At 43.2% G+C, this 20,792-nt stretch overlaps 1 protein-coding gene across 2 annotated transcripts in view; it reads left to right on the forward strand.

The window, feature by feature from the left end:
- Nucleotides 1–20,792, forward strand: part of DEAF1 (DEAF1 transcription factor) — a 519,741-nt gene that overhangs the window by 255,683 nt on the left and 243,266 nt on the right. Inside the window, exons 7-8 of one of the 2 annotated variants that reach the window (XM_078682816.1) lie at nucleotides 623–731; nucleotides 16,761–16,889. In XM_078682816.1, the coding sequence (XP_078538942.1) occupies nucleotides 623–731; nucleotides 16,761–16,889 (238 nt within the window). Of the gene's footprint in view, nucleotides 1–622; nucleotides 750–16,760; nucleotides 16,890–20,792 lie in introns of both variants that reach the window. The other variant, XM_078682815.1, reaches the window with a different exon arrangement.

Consider the following 20,792-nt stretch of genomic DNA (forward strand, 5'->3'; position numbering starts at 1 on the left):
TTTCTTTGATTTACTCCAAGCTGCACTAAAGGAGCAATGTTGAAATCTTATAACGAAGTCTAATGGAACTAAGCAATTCCCGTCTCAAATCTCTATTTCAGGTTCGGATGGGATTAAACTAAGTATAGTTTATTTTCCTGTGATATTGTAAGGTTTTCATGGATTTTCCAGGGATTTCATAATCCATCTTGAAAAATACATGTGCCCCCGGCACTTCCTACTGGGTCTCTTTAAGGAGAACATCTGATATTTTCCTCTTGGGATGTGTGTTTTTGAACCACCTGTTAAATTAGCATTTTAGTAATTTGGAGAACATTTTTCCTGTCTGGCCAATTGGCTATCCAACATGTCACCTGTATTTTTCTCAAACAGGGTTATTGTCAAATAAGCAGTTAGGACACAGAGATTAAATAAACCTTCTGTCTCATTTTAACTAGGGGTTTGGTGCCTCCTAGTTTGCCTCGAACATTAGAAACAATTAATATACTAATTACGCAGAACAATTAAAAAACATCAACTCAGTGAGCCAACCAGATATGCTAGAGGTATACATTTAAAGATTGTGTAGGTACTGTTATGGCACCTGCTTGCGTGATGACATTGTGTTTTCAATTTTTGCTAGAGCGGGCCAGTACGACTCTTTGTTCCTTACAAGAGGCGAAGAAAGGAGAATGAGGTCTCATCAACTCCAGCAAAGAAGGATTCCCCAAAGAGCATCACCCTACTGCCTGGTACTGCAGCAACTACATGTATGTTTACAGCAGCCACATGCATTCTTGTCTTTGTCTCTTTGTTATTCATGGACGTGTAGCTTCGTACAGTGATTGAAACTACCAATGTTTATCATCATGTGAAAATATGACTCATTGACAGATGGTCACAATGCGAAGATGGTAAGCTATGTTCAGGTTGTTCCAATAAGCCTTAAACATCTTCGTGATAGGCCAGCGAGATCAGGTGTACTGAATAAGGTGATTATTTGAGTCATCTGGTGTCAAATGCTAGATAATAGATACATTGCTACTCATTATATTTATCCTTATATTCCCTTAATCGGAAAGAGTTGGCTTTAAATTCCTGAATTTACTTTTTATAAGTAAAAGGACTGTATCACAGCAAACAACCTCACAAGTCTGCAACCAGTCACCATGCTTGATTTACAAACTGTGGACAGTGGTTCCTTTATCCCTACCCCTCACACTGCTGAAGTAATTGCTATGTAGCATAACTGATATTACAGAGTGGCAGTAGCCATTCTGAGACATAGTTAGGATTCCCAGGCATAGGAATTCCTTTTTAATTTTGGTTGCTAATAACTTGGCGCCCTTTTGAAAAATCTCCACGGAACTTTGCAGAATTGTTCTTCCTTGTGCTTTGGCAGATGTTTCAAAGTTTTGCGTTGATTTGTCAAAGAGGTGAAAAGATAAAAGGAGGGTCCCATAAAACTTTTTTTCACAAATGCATTTTGCACAGACATTTGTATCTCTCGTAGCATGAAAACTATTGAACAGATTTATATGAAATTTGGCAGGATTAGCTATTATGGTGCACAGATAATACTTTTGGGTACTACAGGTAAGTATTTTTTAAGTTATTAGGCATTTTAACCTAATGATGTCTGTGGCCACTGTATCTTTGCAAAATTTCCCTGTATTTCCGCGATACATAGCGATGACAAGTCATTATGTCAATGGCTAACGACTGCCTTTACAAAAGTTAAAGGCAGCTATTTTGTTTTTAGGTCCACTTTACCTGTGTTCTGCCTTTCCCCTTAGATGTAGGTAAGTATTAGATATGATATTTTTCCCCTAACTATTGCCACTTTATTAAAGCGGTAATAGGTAGGGAAAAATATGAATAGGTTTCTATACATTTACAAAACATGTACATTGTACTGCAGCACTGCCTTAGGAGTACCCCTATACCAAAAAAAAAGAAATATGTTATAAAATTCAGAATACACTGTAGTACCCTATATTTTATAAATAGAGGGTATTACAGATATTTTTTCATTTCTAATATATTGAAATCTTTAATAAAAAGTCTACGAAATTCTGTGATAATACCAACAAATTGCTGTGCTACTTAAAAATAAATGTTTTAAATATGCACAGTTCTCCTATACTGCTGTAAAAATATATAGAAAATTATATAAATACATTTCTCTTCCTATTAAAACTTTCATAAATTTGTAATAGGTAGAGGACAATATTAAAACATACTACTTACCTGTATCTAAGACAGTAACCAGAATGCAGCAGAACTCTGACAAAATGTGCTGAAAACGACATTGCTGCCTTTTACCTCTGGTAAACGCAGACATTACCCAATTATATGCACATGTACAGCGGTATACTGCAAACTTACTGTGGTGTATAACGGTATACTTTAAAATTAACCGCAGTATACTGTGAAATTTCTGCGGTATCCCGCGGCACAATATATAACTAGGTATTTTAAAAACGATAACTTTAAAACTACTTGCACTTGTCAGACATACTACCAAAAATTACCAGTTACATCAAATAATATATTTTCCTGCTACATTACATCTAAATCCATTAATACACTTTAACACTAGGTCAGTTTTAATTACCACACACCACTGTACTCCACTACAATTTATGCTCCATACGACTGTACTCTGCGCCACTCCACTCTACATCACTCCTACTTACACCACTCCATTCTAATCCACTGTATGCCTCTCCACTCTACGCCAATCCACTCCCCGCTACTCCACTCCACTGTATTCTATTACACTTTGTGCCACATTTATGACACTCCAGTGTACGCCAATACACTACGCCCTTCCACTCAATGCTATTCCACTGTACGCAACTACACTCTACTCTGTTCCACATCATGCCACTCCACTGTACGCCATTTCAGTGTACACCCCTGCACTGTACGCTATTCTTCAGTACGCCACTGCATTTTGCACAACTCCAATATACACCACTCCTCTTCATGGCAATCCATTGTACTCTATTACGTTGTACATCACTGCATTAATCTCCACTAATCTCTACGCCAGTCCACTTTACTGTACTACACTGTACTCTCCACACCATTCCATGATATGTCACTACACTGTTCGCCAGTAACTCTCAACATTATTCCACTCTGCACCACAATACTGTACGCTACTCCACTCTACACCACTCCACTTTATGCTATTCCACTCTACAAAACTCATCTCTACCCCTCTCCACAGTACGCTATCACACTGTACCCCACTGCACTCTACCCTACTACACAGTACTCTGCTCCACTCTACAACACTCCACCCTACAATATTCCACTCTACAACACTCCACTCTACACCACCAGACTGTACGCCACTCCACTGTATTCTCTTCCACTATATGCCATTAACTCTACTTCCCTACACTCTACGCCACTCTACTCCACTGTACGACATTACACTTCTCCACTCTACACCACTGTACCCCAGTCCAGTGAACGCTTTTCCACTGTATGCCACTCCAGTGAATGCCATTTCATGCTACGCTACTCCACTGTATGCTATTCCCATATACGCCACTACACTGCGCCTCACTCCAGTCTATAACACTCTTGTACTCCACTCCACTGTACGCTACTCTACTCTATGCTACTCCACTATGCTGCACTCCACTCTAACACAATCCTTTTTATGCCACTGCAATTTGCACCACTCCACTGTACTGTATTTCAGTGTATGCTGTTCAACTGTACGACACTCTAGTCCATGCCACTCCACTGCACGCTACTACCCTATATGCCAATCAATCAATCAATCAATACACTCTACACTATTCCACTGTACAAATCTCTACTCTGTGCAGTTCCACTCCACTCTGCATCACTCTAGTATATGCTATTCCACTCTGCCACTCCACTCTACCCCCCACTCTATCCCACTCCACTCTATCCCACTCCACTCTATCCCACTCCAATCTACACCACTCCACTCTACGCCACTCCACTCTGTGCCACTCCAGTCTGTGCCACTGCACTGTACGTCACGCCACTCAATGAGAATGCACTGTACACTATTACCCTGTACTTCAGTTCCATTATATGCCACTCCACTGTACACCGTTCCACTCTATGCCAATCTACTCTACCCTACTACACTCTACCCTAGTCCACTGCATGACACTCCATTCTACTCTACTCTACTGTACACTATTCCACTATATGCCACTCCACTATACGTCTCTGCACTGTATGCTAGTAACAATCAACATATTCCACTCTGCACCACTCCACTGTAAGTGTAAGTATACCTTTGTGAATCAGGCCCAGTGTTTTCAACTCAGTAGCCCACTACATTTACTATAACTCGCCATACGCCCAAATTAAGTGCCTTCCTACTCAGTATGGGAGAGAGGAACTTATACAGCTTTGCCCTCCCATTACGAAGGCTTGCAGACACTCTATGGTTGCGACGCAATTCAGGAGCTGCCAACATTGCTCCTTTAAGGGAAGCTGGGAGCAATACAGTCAGACGAGCAAGAAATTGCTTATGGGTGGACTACTGAACTGCAGATCCCTCAGTAAGCACAGTGTTGAGATTTCAGAGCTTCTCATGGATGAAATGCTGGATGTGCTGTTCCTTACGGAGACCTGGCTGGGGGCAAACTCGGACCCTGATATAATAGAGGCCCTCCCCCTTGGATACAATATAGCCAGAATTGATAGATCGACGGGTAGGGGGGGTGGGATTGCAGTTATTATAAAAACACCCTACGAATGCAATCCTGGAACCCTTACTAGTGAAGATCAGCGAGGCCGGACACTTTGTGTTAAAACTAGGCCCTAAGTCCTCTATTACTGGGATCCTCATTTATAGACCTCCCGGAGCCCTTGGGAATTTTAGGCTTAGTCTTCAAGAGGGCATCGCCCACTTGGCGATCAGTCGGAGCAAACTTCTTGTGTTGGGTGATCTGAATGTGCATTTTGAAGACTCTCTGCAAAAGGAGGCAGCGGAGCTGCGCCAGGACTTGCAGTCTATGCGGCTGGATCTTAAATCCTGCGCCCCCACTCATCAGCTAGGCCACTTGCTAGATCCTGTGTTTGCCAGCTGGGAGGGTGTGGAAGTAGGAACGCTGCTCCCAGTTCCCTGGTCGGACCACTTTCTGGTGCATCTTAGTATTGACATAATTACGGAAGACTCACTGAAGGGAATAAATAACAACTATCCCTGTAGAAAGTGGAAGAACTTCTCACAGGACACCTTTAATAGGGAGCTGAGGGAAGGGGGCCAGCGAAAGTGCTAATGAAAATCTGAATGAACGCATTCTGAATGCCCTTAACGAAGTGGCGGTACAAAAGGGGGTGGTGATGGACGGAGCTTCTGAATCAATCAAACACTCACACCCAGTCAAAAGATCTGGGTTTAATCCATCACCGTTCTTTAGCCCACTCTTCCACCCCAGTTCAGACATGGCTATATGCAAATCAGTCTGACCCTGTGCCTCATGGGAACAGTCCAGCCCGAACTGCTAAGCCATGCCTTCCCTGGACCGGAAATAAGCTTCCGAGGACCGGTTTCTGGCATTCCAGCCGTCTTCAGCCCGGCTTGCTTGAATCCAGTGGCAAAGTGAGCAAGGGACTCACGTCTGAGCATACCCTGCCACACTTATGGCGGCCAAAAGCGGTACAAAAGGGGGTGGTGATGGACTGGGTGTGAGTGTTTGATTGGTTCAGATGCTCCGTCCATCACCATCCCCTTTTGTACCGCTTAACGAAGTGGCGCCGTTACATCTGAAGAGATCCGACAATGGAGTAAGAAAGTCCGCTCCTTGGTTTACCCCCGCCTTGCAGAAGGCCAAGGCAGACTGCAAGCGACTGTAAGGGAGTTGGAGAAGGGGTTCCAGAGCTCAGGAGAAGAGGCTATACAGAGAAGAACAGAGGAGATATCAAGTACTATTGAGAGGGGCTAAGGCTGCCCATTACAAAATCAGAATTGGACAGGCTGAGAACTCCTCAAAGGAACTTTTTAGAATTTACAAGGAAATCTCCACTGTGGCTTGCTTGAATGCGCCCAGTAGTGACTCAGTGGATGAGTGCAACAGAATAGCAGAATACTTCTCCCTGAAGGTGAGGAACATCTATTCCTCTTTCACCTGCAGCCCGAGGAGTGGACTGGACTTTGAAGAAGTGGTGGGAGATAGTGGGATGGGTCAGAGACTGGAATATTTTACAGTCCCCCCTCCGGAGACTTTAAGAAGCATTTGTCTCAGTATTAAATCTGGTTCCCCTAGGGATCCAGCCCCTCCTAAAGTGCTAGGAGAGAGTCTGGAGATTCTGGAGTCTTACATCAGGCACGTTTTGGAGATCTCTTTTGCATCCCATACGTTGCCAGTGAACTGGAAAAGAGCGGTGGTTCTGCCGATCAGAAAAAAATCCACTATCAGCCATGACATTCTGGAAAACCTAAGACCCATTTCACTGCTGCCTTATGTAGCGAAGGTAGCGGAGAAAGTGGTCAATACCCAACTGATGGCGCACCTGGAGGTGGCTAATCTCCTTCACCCCTCCCAATCAGGATTTCGGCCAGGATTTTCCACGGAAACCGCTCTGCTAAGAGCCACGGAGACCATCAGGCAAGGAGTAGACGCGGGGCACACCATGGCACTGATAATGTTAGACCTTAGTGCAGCGTTCGACACTGTGGCACATTTCACCTTGCTGCAGTGTCTGAACAGAGGTGGTGTTTCGGGTCCTGCTCTGGGCTGGCTGAAATCTTTTCTAACAGGGCATAGTTTTCAGGTTCGACGTGGGACTTTTCAGTCCAACGATGTTGCACTGGAGCAAGGGGTGCCTCAGGGCTCTGCCCTGAGCCCCACTCTGTTCAACCTGTACATGTCTCTCTTGGCTGAGGTGGTACAGGCTTTCGGGGTGGAGTTAATCTCATATGCAGACGACACCCAGCTGCTGATCTCCCTATCCCAGGCACCCTCGGCTGAGGCTTCCAACTTTAAGGCATGCATGCAGGACTTGGCTTCCTGGATGAATAAGAACTGCTTAAAGTTGAATGGAGGTAAAACGAGGTGATGGTGGTGGGTGGAGACAAATCCAGTTGGACTGCGGATTGGTGGCCACAATGTCTAGGTCCTACTCCTCTACCCTGTACGGAGGCTAAGAATCTAGGAGTATGGGTGGACCCCGCCCTTTCTTATGAAGGTCATATTCGTCGACTAGTGGGGAAATATTTTGGTGTGTTCAAAACCTTAAATAAAACACTGGATCTGCTCCCTCTATAAACTAGACAGACGATGACGCACTCTCTTATTACTTCCCGTCTGGATTACGGGAATGTATTATATTTGGGAGCGTCTCAAAAGAATCTGGGACGGCTGCAAGTCCTGCAAAATGCAGCAGCACGGCTGATTTTGAAACTACCCAGGCGGGCGTCGTCAAAGTCAGCGCTTGAAACTCTCCATTGGCTCCCTGTCAAGAAGAGGGTGCTGTTTAAATCCCTTCTCATTTGCCACCGCGTTCTCTGGCACAAGGCTCCGACGTACCTCGGGAACTTGATCACTAGGTATGTGCCAGGTAGAACTTTGAGATCTGATGGGACTGGGCAGCTGGAAATCCCTAGCTTCTTAGCTTCACAAAACTGGAACAAACTCCCGGCCTATCTGAAACTGGAAAAGTCGGAGACCAGGTTTAGGAGTCTTCTTAAAACTCTCCTGTTCACCCAGTAGTTTCTGCTAATGCTAAGGGTTATGCTCTGTGTCTGACAGTCCTTCTCCACAGCGCGGGGACGCGCGGGGGCACGCCGGGAAGGCATAACCAGGCGCTTTATAAATATCCTTATTATTTATTATTATGAAGAAGACGCAAGTTATAGTTAATGTAGTGTACCTATCAAGTCGTATACACTGTGTATGGAGATGTGCGAGTTATAATAATTTGAAGATGTTGCCTAAATTATACATTAAAGATATACGTTTATAAATTTAAATTTTTAAAGGTTGTATGTAAATTATCAATTTAATGTATAACTATAAATGAAGAATTTCTAATGTTTGTGTATTTTAAGTTTGGTTTGTATAGAAAGAATAAAAAAAGATTTACTAACTGTGGCAAAGGTTTAACCTCTGTTTTTATCATTGATCTAGAAATACACAAAGTGAAGCAGAAAACTAGTTAATTTTCAAACAGCATACACTGGTGAACGTATTGCATTTGATTTTAACACAGTGGCAAACTTCAGAAGGCAATGACTTGACATTGCACATTGACAAGGTACCAGATATGAAGCATAACAGAAGTCATAACAGCACCACTCAGGGTCTTTGCAAACTGAATCAACTTTATACGACAGATAAACCAAGGAGTAAAACCAACCAGTCAAGCCAGATAATTACTTAAAATAGTTCCCAACCTAAGGTATTTTTGCTGGAAATCATTAATGTAACTGTTCAGGGAGCTCACCTGCCTCAGAATCTCAGTGAGGACATGACTACGTGAGTCCTCGTCATAGCCATGCCCCACCCCCTCTGTAACCCCTCTGAGCCACATTTGGCGCTGCCTTTTAAGCCCTCCAATTTATCTTAATTAATCTAATTTGACAAAAGAGAAAGTTAAGTCCTGTTTTGATGTCTTGGAACAGCTCTTTTCCGTGGTGCAGAAATGTAACTCAATGGAAGAATGTTTGCTTCCATCACCGATGCTCTGGTCATGCCTGATAAGTATTCTAGTATACAAAGAAAGAGGGGTGGAATGCTGCCTGAATTAATGTCAGTCACTGATAATTAGTGAGGGCTGCATCCCAGTCCATTGTTCTCTTGCACTCCCTGATACATTAGTTTGGACCCAGCCATATGAAAATCAGCCGTGACCCTGCTCAAATAAGAACAATCCAACCCGAACTGCCAGGCCGGCTCCTCCCTTAACTGCAACACAAGCAACCCAAGACCGGTTTTATCCCTGATTGGTATTCCTCTGTCGAGTGCAGCTTAGTTCCAGTAGCACAGTGATCACTGCACTCACATTTGGACACCTAGGGCTTCGCACTGATTAGGTATAAAGGTAATGTCTGTACAGAAGATGATGACTCGAAGGCTGGTACCCATCTTCTCTCACACCGCTACCTTTTCTTCAGAGGAAGTCTCTTTGTTCACGTTGGTGGTATATAAAGCATTGGAGTTGAATTTTCCTCTGCATAAGAAAAATCTAACATTTTAACATTTATCTTGAAGTCCTCCTCTTTAATTTGAGATCCTTTACTACCTTATAATGAGGCACTTTTTTAACCTGTATGTAGTAATTACTCGAGTCCGGTTACCAATAATGAAAAATTTAGAGTATGCTAAGGAGGAGTTTGTTGTACTGGCAACTGCTGTTGCTCAATCAAGTGACTCCTAACATTCCAATATGGAACAAAATGACCAGATGAATGGTAACCTAGAACATCATGGGCATTGGTCACTACATTAGCCTCTTCCTCTACAATTTCAGACACCAATATCATATTGCAACAACCTTGCAGAATACCTCGAGATGTGTGAGGTGTGATATTTAATCCATCCTCGTCGCCAAACAAATTGTAGTAATTGCTCAAGTCAGGTTACAATAATGAAGATTTAATCAGTAAGGTAGAGACCGCTCTGGAGCGGCATCTTGTACTGGCAACTGCTTACAGGCAACTGCCGTTGCTCAGTCAAATGACTCTTAACATTCCAACACAGAACATAATGACCTCATGAATGGTAACACAGACATGACATTATGGGCATTGATCACTCTGTCCTGGGATGCTACAAAAAAATACTTCTCAGGCCGGGCAGTCCACAGACAAATACAGACAACAGAGACCAGTCATGTGTGAGCTGAAGTTCTTGTTGTCACACCAGAAGACTAGTAGTTCAAGCCTCCTCTGCAAAGTTAAATCGAAATGCCTTTCCCATTTCCCATACAAACTGAAATTCTAAGAAGCTGGACTTTATGGGCTGTAAAATCTTGGCCTCTGATGACCTTGCCCTCTGCGCAGCTAATGATACATGTTTTTTCCCCGGTCGGAGCGGAAGGAGAGCACGGACTCTCGGTCTGCTGCCCCCTCTCTCTCAGGGACTGCCCCTCTTGCGATCCAGGAGTAGGGACTGCCTTATTCCACTGGGGAGGTGCTCATTGGCTCCACTTCACAATCAGAATTGGCTGAGGTTCATACGAATGGAGTCCTCCATCCCATGCTGTGGGTGGTTCTTGGCGGGATCATCGTCTGCAACTTGTCCTGTCTGTGGATCATGGTATCAGCAAGCTGGTTTGGTGCATTTTCGGTGGACTGCTGAGTTTCTCTCCCATTCCCCATCTCCTCCTGTCGGCAGTCTGTTCGATGATGATGGCGGGTATTGTGTCGGCCATCTTTTCACGCATACGCAGTTCTCTCGGCTGTTTACTAATCTCCGCTCTTTGAGTGAGGACAAGCCTGTTACGCTGCGGTGCAGTGATATTAATCCGGCTGTGGACTTAACTCCTTTTCTGGAATCGGACCTTGCCTTTGTTCTGGCCCGGGGGTGATGGACTGGCCCTGGTTTTATACTAGTTGGTGCTGGTTTGCGGGAATTGTATTTTTATCTAACCGACTGTCTGCCCAATCTCCTACCACCCGCTACTCTATGTATCTTTTTATTTAGTGTATGCCCATCGCTCTGTTGCTGCTCCTTATTTATTGTACATTGTATCTGTTTTTTGTGAAACTTCCTCACTTCCATCTATGTAAAGCGCTCTGATCCTCCGGGTCTAGCCAGCGCTGTATAAAACTCCCCCCCCAAAAAATACATGCCTTCTAAATCCTTATGTCCATGCCCATTGAAAAGTGACAAAACTGACCACCATCAGCCTCTCTGACCAAATGGTGAAGCCTTCCACAGACCCAGTATATGGTGGTTTGAATGCTTCACAACAAAACCTGAAGTGTAGGTTAGATTCTCCAGACTCCATGTCTCAATCCATGAATAAGGCTGTAACCTTATGTCACCATGGCTGAATTAATTACACAGGCTTCTCAATATATTTCCAAGCCACATTCTTAGACATGCTTTTCAGCAGTAAACAGCAAGTTGTGGAAAAGCCCAACTCCTCTTTGGAATACTTAAAAAATGACAGAGTTGCAACATGCTTGCTTGTCCTAACCTGACCAGCGAGGCAATAACACCAACAGTACTGGAAATCTTGAAGCTACTCCATTCCGCCACTGTTCCAGCAAAATCAACCTTCGCAATCATTCCAGATGCCCCCTTCAATTGTACTGCTCTTTTCTGAGCAGGGATGGATCTAGGGGACGCCATCGCCACCAACAGAAGCAGATCCAGTCTTTCCTATCTTCTGCTGGCTTTACTACCTCAAACCTTCTCCAACTCCTCACCCTTGAGCCTCCAGACGGGGAGGGTGTCCAGTTTTTCCACAAATTGAGAGACCTTCTTGATGGATCGATTGGTCATCCAGCAAATCTGTAATGGCTGCACCCTACCCTTCCTGTTCTTACCTCTGGTCTGCCTTTCTTCCACTTGAATGTACTCTCCAGCACACGCCTTGATTTTGAAGATGGATGTTCTTGCTCTGCTGAACAAAGAAACCATAGAGGCTGTGCCTCTGGGGGAAAGGGGCATAGAATTCTACTCCCTTTGCTTCTTTGATTCAAAGAAAGATAGTTGGCTGTAACCCATTCTTGACCTTCATCTCTTTAATTTGTTCATTTGTTAGTACAGGTTGAAGATGTCCTGCTTCAGACACATTCTGCTGGCCCTCATTTTTGCAGATTGGTTGGCAACTCTAGACCTCCAGGATGCCTACTTTTATCTTCCAATCTGCCCAAGATGTTATGGGAGATGCACTGTGGGGTCCCAACGTTACCACTTCACTCTCCTTCTGTTTGGTTTAACAACTGCATCATGTGTTTTTATGAAATGTCTGTCAGTTGTTTCAGTCTCACTGCAGAAATAAAGTAAGATCAAAACAGCGGGCTCTGATCTCCTTAGCCTGGCCGAGGAGGATTTGTTACACTGATTTTTTGAACTCCGCATTCAGCCCCTTCTACATATCCCAAGCAGGGTGCATCCGCTCTTGCAGGACAAATGGTCATGTTCCCAACCCAAGGTGCTCCTGCACTTGCAGGGTAAATGATCAGGTCTTCAACTCCAGTCCCTAAGAAGCGCTCTTGTGATTTTGCACCCTATGATGACCCTCAACTACCACCATTTTAACTGACTTTAGTGTGTTATTTTACCTTAGTCTGGATATATGAGACTGTCCTGCATATGCCTGCTTCTCTTCTGTCTTGCAATCTTGTTGACTTTTAGTGAGAGCTGTCACAGAGTAGAACAGTACATTTATATTATAAATGCTTACTATTGGCTTTGGCATGGCCCCATGTCTGACTTTGCCTTGCTCCTGCCTACACAGCAGTGCTTGCTATTCATATTCAAGGTCTTTCTGCTCCTCACTTGTTTTTCGCCCCTCGTTGACCAGAGTGAACTGGATATTATCTGTAGAATGTGCAACTCTGCTTCGAAGTCAAAATACAGAGGCTTGGCCAGCCACTGACTTTGCCTTGGCGCAGACTGGTACCAACCAGCTCCGTTTTTTTCTATTGAGAAAGGGGCAGGGTTTTCTAGAAACTTCGTCCTACGTTTAGTAGTGATACTTAAGCTGTGAGCCGACGGGGGCCAGGTGGGAAGTTCACCGAATAGATGTATTGCTGTGGAGATGACGGAACTTGGGTCCTGACTGAAACTCCTACCTGGGCTGTTTGACGGACTTCCTACAGCTTGAGCGGGCAAGGATGATGCAAATTCAATCGGTGAGGTATTCCCAATAACTTTTTCTCTTGTATATATTGTCTACTCTTTGCTTTCTGTATATACTGCATTCTATTTCAATTGTTCATTTAATCATTCATTTAACATTTTGGGAATCTACATTTACTGATATATTTAGCTTACCTTTTTGAACATTGCATTAATCAACAGTTTATTTGAGTCTACCATGGCTGATATATTCGGCCTGCCTTTTTAAAATGTTGCATTCATAAACTTCTGTTTGTTATCTTAAAAAGCACCTGAATAGGTCATTTTGCCTCCAGAGTGGGAGTGCTTTGCATACGTGTATTATTTAGAAGTGCGGGGGTGTTATTTGCCTCCAGAGTGGTAATGCAGGGGTTGGGTGTGGCTTATTGTTAAGAAGCCACATTCATTACAGTCCCCAAACACTGCGGCTGCTGGCTTGGAGACGAGCATTGCTTGCTTACTGTTGGAAAATATCGATATCATCTTGGCTGCCAGGAAATCTGCCTCAAAATACCTTAAAATGCGTGGCTCGAACAAGTTCATTCAGAGATGCGAGCCAAAATGCTTGACCTAATTTCAGTAATGCTTTCTGATGTGCTCCGATTTGCACCATGTCTTGCCTACCAAGGCTTAGCAGTGGCTACTGTTAAGCTATATGGCAGCCCTATCTACCTTCATGCCTCTCCTTGACCAGCATTCTCTGTGTGAGTCATCACAAATAGCACATTTTCTAAATGTTTCCTGTATTTCTTTCCTATCATTTTTCCTCACTGTGATTTGAATTTTATGTTGATTTTCCTTAAGACATCTTCATTCCAGCCATTGCACAGTTGTCCAGTTCGACGACTTAATCTGAAGACTGCTTGTTGGTTGGAATAAATGCAGGCCTTATTGTAGAGAACCTCGGGCCTACCCACATTGCACATTGTTTGTGGTATTCCAAGTGGACAGTGTGGTGATTTGCACCGGTCTGCTCTTTCTGCCAAAAATTGAATCTTCCTTGCACATCGGCCAGTCAAACAATATTCCATCTTTCACACCTCCGCCTCGTCCCACAGAGGAGGAGGAGTTGCTGTATAGATGAACCGCCATGTGTGCATCATTTGACAAAAAAAAGAATGGATGATCAGTTCTTTGTGGTCTTCACCACAGCATAGGATGGCAAAGTGACGACCAAATACACCATTTTGCCTTGTGCTCTCTTCTGTGTCAAGATCTGCTACATTTTGATCAAGAACGACTCTTCAACGAGTAATCATACGGTAGCGTCATGACTTCTTTCATGGCTCTTGCTGGTAGTTGACACCTGCCTAACAGCCATGTGGTCAAACTTTTGTTAAACATTACAGCCTCAAATCCACGCATGCAGTGATGGGTACTCTGCTCAGAACTGTGCTGCATGATTTCCTTGGTTAACTCAATCCTGCTTTATGAAAGGAATTGCTTTGGGACTTATTCATCAAGTAAGTACTCTGCAGGAAGATGTGTGCATCAGACGAAAAGGTTACTTACCGATGGTAAGAGTAGTTCTGTTTCATTCATAATCTTTTCATAGATTTCTCACTACCCTCCCTCCACTGTGGTGAATTTGTGACGTCTTTCATTAGATTCCACTGCATGCAAACATAGATCCTGCGTTATCATTCATTTTCTTTCCGGGTTGTCTCAGCACACCTCGATGGGGCATGGAAAAGTACCAGGAACTGAAGCCATTTAGTGATTTATATACTCTGATTTCATCTCATCCAGTGAGGAAGGAGTTGCAGGTGAAGCTGTTTGGCGCCACCTGGCCTTCCTGGAGAGCTATAGCTGGAGAGAGTGCTTCTGGTTTTAGTGTGGTGACAGGGGGATATTTTTAAGGTGAAGAATCTGTGGAAACATTAAGTATGCAGCAGAAATGTCTTACTGAATGCAAATAACTTTTTCTTTAGTTTGTTTATTTGCTGCCTTCTACCTTTGAACATGGACTTTGTAGTCCGTATTAACCCGAGAAGTGTAGTTGTGTGCCTACAGTTCAAGAATATGGTTAATATTTTTTTACAATAAGAAGTCTGTGTGTCAACCATCTGGAACCCAAGCGGGCAATCGGTGCTTGTTGGTCTCCTCAGTGTGTGACCCTATCAATATCCTTAGTTTACCACTTCTATAAATAGCTAAAAACGGCTTTAGATTTCTCAACATCAGGAGATGAAAGAGCTTAAGAGATCCTAATGGGAAGAAAGTGAGCAACCGCACAGTGTTTGGGCCATACAGTTAGTAGAGGAGGTCTATTGAAAATGACACAAACTATTGAAAAAACAGACCAGATCTCCTACTGAATTTTATGCGTCTTTGAAAGTTTTGGAGATGAGCAGAAGCTGACTTTATTGAAGTTGTGTAGCCAACACCAACAAGCACAGTTAGAGTGTGCTGTGAAGGACAGAAGTGATTTTGTGTCTGTCTCCAGCTAGAAGGCCCTCTCGCAGCATTCTGCATCTTGCTAGACATCAGCCAGCTGTGAAAGGCTGAAAGCGACATCACTATGTAAAGCTCTTGTTGGTTGACTAGTGCTTGAATAAAGGGTAGTGTTTGATGACTTACACAAAATACACCTATACAGATGCAGTAAATAAGCATATAAACAGTACTTCTGCTTAATCTGATAATCGGTAAATGTTAACATAGCTCGGTGATTTACCACCTTCTGCTAAGATATATTGCAACTGCAATCCCTGGTCTTCATCCTACACAGTTCTATAAAGTGAGTACAATTTATTTATTTACTTTGAGCAACAAACACTGCTTCAGCAAGACTTATTACAAAAAACCTGTACATAATTTACAATTGTGTGGTAAACATGATGAAAATGGTAAGTGTAATACAGTTGTGTGATGGTTGAGGGCCAAAATACAGACTTACAAGTAATTTAGGAAATGTGCGCATGTACATCAAGGCGGTTAGGGAAAAGAAACAGTTGAAAGCCTCAAGATGGGATATTGGTTACGGAAACTCCTTAGTTTCAGGAGGGGATTCTAGAGAGCAAGAGTGAAGGAGGGGAGTGGCTGAGGTAGTAGTGTGGTAAAAGACTTGAGGTGCAGCTGAGTGAATTCAGGCAATATAGAGCTCTTCATGAGAGAGAGGAAGTGGTTTGATGATTTGAGGACTGAATGAGCCTGAGGGTGCGCAGGAGGGACTTGGTTTTTTGAGTATGAGGATGACCTCCGCCGGGGGTGATGGTGTGAGGATGCATTATTTGATGGGACTGGAGGGCGTCAGATAGGAGCAGTATGAGGAGGAAGTTGCTGTAGATAAGAGTGCGTCAAGGATGATTGCAATGATAGGTAACTTAGAAGAAAACTAAGAGAGAAAGCCAGGAGCTGAGAGGGGCAATGGGGGAGTGGAGTGTGAGAAGTTTGTCGATTGGGCGAATACGTTGTTGGAGTTATACCATAAAGAGATTTTCAGATCTTGAAAGAAGTAAGATAATGCAATTTTCTGAGCAGTTTTGCACTCATACAGTGCTTATTTCTAGTTTTCTAGCTGCACATTGATTTTCGGTTTATGTCATTTGCGAGGAGTGCCCACATTTTTGTTTTCATAGCAACAGCGTTTGGAAGGATTCAGGGTTACGGAAAGGAGATGATTGAATGAGGACGAACGAAGCAGAAGCTCCAGGTGATTAGATATAGTTGGTCCAGTTATCCAGGCAGGATTTTTGGATTGCAATGGTAATAAGAAACTGATATGTATTGTGCATTGAAGCGGCAAGACTGAATCAATTGTTATTACCTAAATATTTATTATTATTATTACGAAAAAGAATGTTTGAATTTTACCTCCTTCCCATCCTCATTTCCACAATGCACAAATAAGATGGATCTATAGGTTTTAAGTGTACATAAGTACAAGTGTTGTGAGGTTTGGACCAGATTCATGAATAATGCACTGGATGTACTGGACTTCGTCTAATTGTGGACAAATGCCTCTCTTTTCAGTCACGGTGACCCCATCGGGAGAGATTACTGCCTCAGAAGCCCTGACGTTTGACCATACTACCACTCCCGAAGCAGCAGCCATCATGTCAGACAGCAGCGCTCAGGGAGATGTCTTCACCGGAGCCACCGGTATGTTTACAGCAAAAAGCATAGCTACAGAATGCTTCCCCTTCTGACTTTGCGTCAGCAGACCAAAACAAACCAAGCTAGACAGGAGATAACACGTCTGCCATTTGTCTGTGCCACAGTGTGTTTATTTGTATTAATTACAGCTTTTAACAGCTCGTGTCCAAAATGCACGTCCCTGTTTATGCCCTTCCACCTCTGTTGCAGTTTGGTTCAATATCTGTAACATTGTTTTTGCAGCATGTGTTGTAGAGCACATGCGGTGCAGTCTCCTGCTGCCTAGTTTTGGGATTGGGTTTTTCTTTGCAGTCAATGTTTAGCTTCCGAGTGTGCATAGAACGACTCGTGATGATTCTCCCCAAAATCCACAGGTCCTCAGGACACAGACGCCACCGATGATTTTGTTTTTTCCCCCCATAAATTTAGGAGCTGAGGTTTTGTGCTCCTTGAGCAGAGCTGCATCATAAACCGGAAGTTACAAATGGAATTAACCCCCTTGATGAAGAGTTGGAGCACTGACTTGGAAAGGAGTGTTTTCAACGCCACAAGAGATATCCTCCTCGTAGGAGAAGGATTCCAGGTGGCTCAGAGACGGGTGGTTTATGCAAAACACTACTACTCATTTTTGCCCTTCCTGCAATATGAAGTTCCCAAATTCGAATCCCTATTGGGTATGTAATTTGTGCCTTCCTCCTTTGCTCACTGTATGGACAATTTAAGACATAAAAGATTCTGCGCCACTTTGGAAAGGAGAGGTTCAAGCAGGATAGTCCAAAGGCATATAAGGATTTCAAATGTGATGCCGAAATGCCAAAACCCTAGTTGAATCAAGATCTGTCACTGACATAATTGGGAAGATATAGCTGGTTAGGTCCGCAAGATTCTGTCTAAATGAAGGTGCTCCCCTACTCTGACCATGCACACGACGTGTAAGAGAGCTACAGCCAGGTTGCAAAGGGTGGCCCAACACCTGACAAGGAAAGTAAAAGAACTGATGCAACTAGGAAAAAGGTTGCTTTGGTACTTGCCTTGACCTGGTTGATTGCTAACTTGCTAGAATCATGTAGTCATTATGGCAGATTTCGATGGAAGGAAATGGAAGCGCAATTACATCATTAACCAGAGGCCCAAAACAATAGGGCACAGGAAATAGTTGCAGAATCTAAACCTATTTCTAATGCTAACATTCATTATGTACTCCATTCTGCAGGCACTGCATGCAGACGCGTAAACGCGAGCATTCTCTTGTGACAATGTACTTAGCTAGATGGGATGGAGTTCAGACCAGAATTGCCACAGTGCTTCCTAAATATGCTAATTGATGATAAGCAATTGTTTGGCCCATTTTCTTGAAAGGCGCTTTAAAACAATTCCCTGTAATCCAAAAAGACATATGAGTATATTCTATCTCCTTCTTGATTCCCAAGAAAGACAGGTTGTTGAGAGCCATGTTTGACCTGCATGTTCTAAACACATATTTAAAGGGAATTCGCTTTATTATGACAACTACTCAGGAGCTCACCCCGCTTCTACAGTAAGGGAGTTTTATGGCAATATTTGATCCATATTATTTTCACATCTCTGTTCACTCAGATCATTGCCAGTGCCTCAGCTTTCATGTGGGTTTAAAGTGCCAATGTTAGAAACTGGGTTTCTGGTTGGCAGAGGTATGCACCCTGGCCAAGCAGGAACCACAATCCTAGTCAGGGTAAGTTAGATAACACACCGTAAATTAACCTGTACTCACCCTCGGGTAGCTTGGCACAAAGCAGGCAGGCTTATCTTAAAAGGCAATACGTAAAGTATTTGTGTAACACTTCAAAAAGTAACAGTGAAAACACCACAAATAAGACCCCACACCATTAAAAAAAATAGATTACGATTTCTTCAATAAAACAAGACTAAAATGACAGAAATTCAATAAGTAGAAATAGAGATCTGATTTTTTAAAGATTAAATGTAAAAATAGCACTTAAAAGCAATAAGTGCCTATGGGGCTGATCTGGTCGTGCTGGACCGGGGCAAAGTCTAGAGTTCAGGCCAACAGCGATAGATCGCACGCCGGATACAGAAGCCATGCAAAGCCTGCTGAACAAAGTACCTTGATACTGGTCACAAGAGTGAGATGCGGGGAGCAGCCGAGTGATGTGTCTGTGTCGATCCCTGCAGTCGAAGTGATGCGTTGATTTTCTCTATGCAATGATGATGGTGCACCAGTTTCGAAGATGAAACGCCGAAGCCGAGATAAATTGGTTCCGTAGCCGAAGAGCCCGGTTTCTCCACGCAGACAAAAGAATTTGTTGATCTTCTCACACTGCAGTGGCAGTTCCGATGCGTCGGTTCTTAAGGCGAAGCGCTGGTTCTGAGTGCAATGCACTGATCTGGTTCTGCAAAAGTGGTGATGTGTCAATTCTGCTTCATACAAAAGAGTATGTGTTGGTTCTACTGCAGCAGGCACCTGGATCTGCTTGCAAAGGACCAGGCACAGGAGCTGGAGGTTAGACTTTGAAATCCCCAAGTCTCTAAACAGAAGGCAAGGCAGCATTCCCTTGGAGATCACTCTGGGTTCAAGCAAGAGCCCAGTTCTTCTTCGGCAGAGGCAGAGTTTAGCAGAGAGCAGGGCAGCACAACAGAAAACCAGTTCTTCCAAATCAGCCATCCAGTAAAGTAGCAGTTCTTGTAGCAGCACAGCAGTCCTCCTTCCTTGCAGATTTTCTTTACAGGTCCAGAAGTGTCTGATTTGGTGGGGTCTGGGACCCAGTACTTATATCCAGTTGTGCCTTTGAAGTGCACATAGGTGACCCTCCCAGCCCTGGCTCACTACAGGGGGGTAAACAACCCTTTGTGCGGGGACAGGAACCTGACCATTTAGCTGTAAGTGTCAGCTCCTCCCTCCTATCGTGCCCAGGATGAGCCATCAGGATGTAAATGGGCACTCAGTCACACTTACCCTTCCTTTGTGTGTGGCTGTCTACAGGGAATGCCCAAAGGCCAGCTGTCACCCACCCTAGACATGTATTTAAGACAGGCTGCAGGCACACAGAGCTGTACGAGGAGAAAAATGCCATCTTTCTAAAAGTATTAACGAGAAAAAAACCTGGAATCCTATTTCTTTAATATTAATAACCACACTATGTGCTTTTGGTGATTGGGGTTATTTATTTACCCTATTTTTTCAATACTTCTATTAATTTCTTTTTGGAAATTCTCTTTTTTTCAGAACAACACATATATTAAACAAAAATAAACGTTCAACATTCATGACAATACCATGTTTAGACAATGTGAAACATTAATATCTTTTACAATAACCTCATAATATACACAATATGTCAATGACTTAAAGACATTTTTGACCCATATACATCACATATATATATATACCACAAAACATCATCTTACTAGTGTATGTCTATATGTATGAACAAGTATTTAATATCTTAATTCAATTAGCCTGATTTGTGAAAAAAATATTAATTAAATTGATTATGCCTGCCGACGCGTTTCTAGCCTCGTTTTTTTCTTTTACGGGATTTCATCAGGGCTCCTTAGTGTGAACATATTGGCCATATCTACAAAAACAAAAAACAATCAACTGTCACATTTTCTACCCTTCACCTTATAACTAACTCATTGTGGCAGCTCCATTTTATGGTAACTCATACCTTATGGCTTTAGAACCAATTCAGAGCTTCTCCTTCTCAAGCAGAAATTACAGCTTAAAACTGTAATAAGGAATTCCCAATGTTAACCTATGAGAGTGGTAGGTCTCACAGAAGTGAAAAACGAGTTTAAGTGTTTTTCACTACCAGGACTTGCAAAACATAAAAGTGCATGTTCTACATGTCTACAGTACCCTGCCCTATGGGCTACATAGGGCATATCTTAGGGTGACTTTTATGCAAT

This window comes from Lissotriton helveticus, chromosome 3_1 (assembly GCF_964261635.1).
Source record: "Lissotriton helveticus chromosome 3_1, aLisHel1.1, whole genome shotgun sequence".
Lineage (NCBI taxonomy): Eukaryota > Metazoa > Chordata > Amphibia > Caudata > Salamandridae > Lissotriton > Lissotriton helveticus.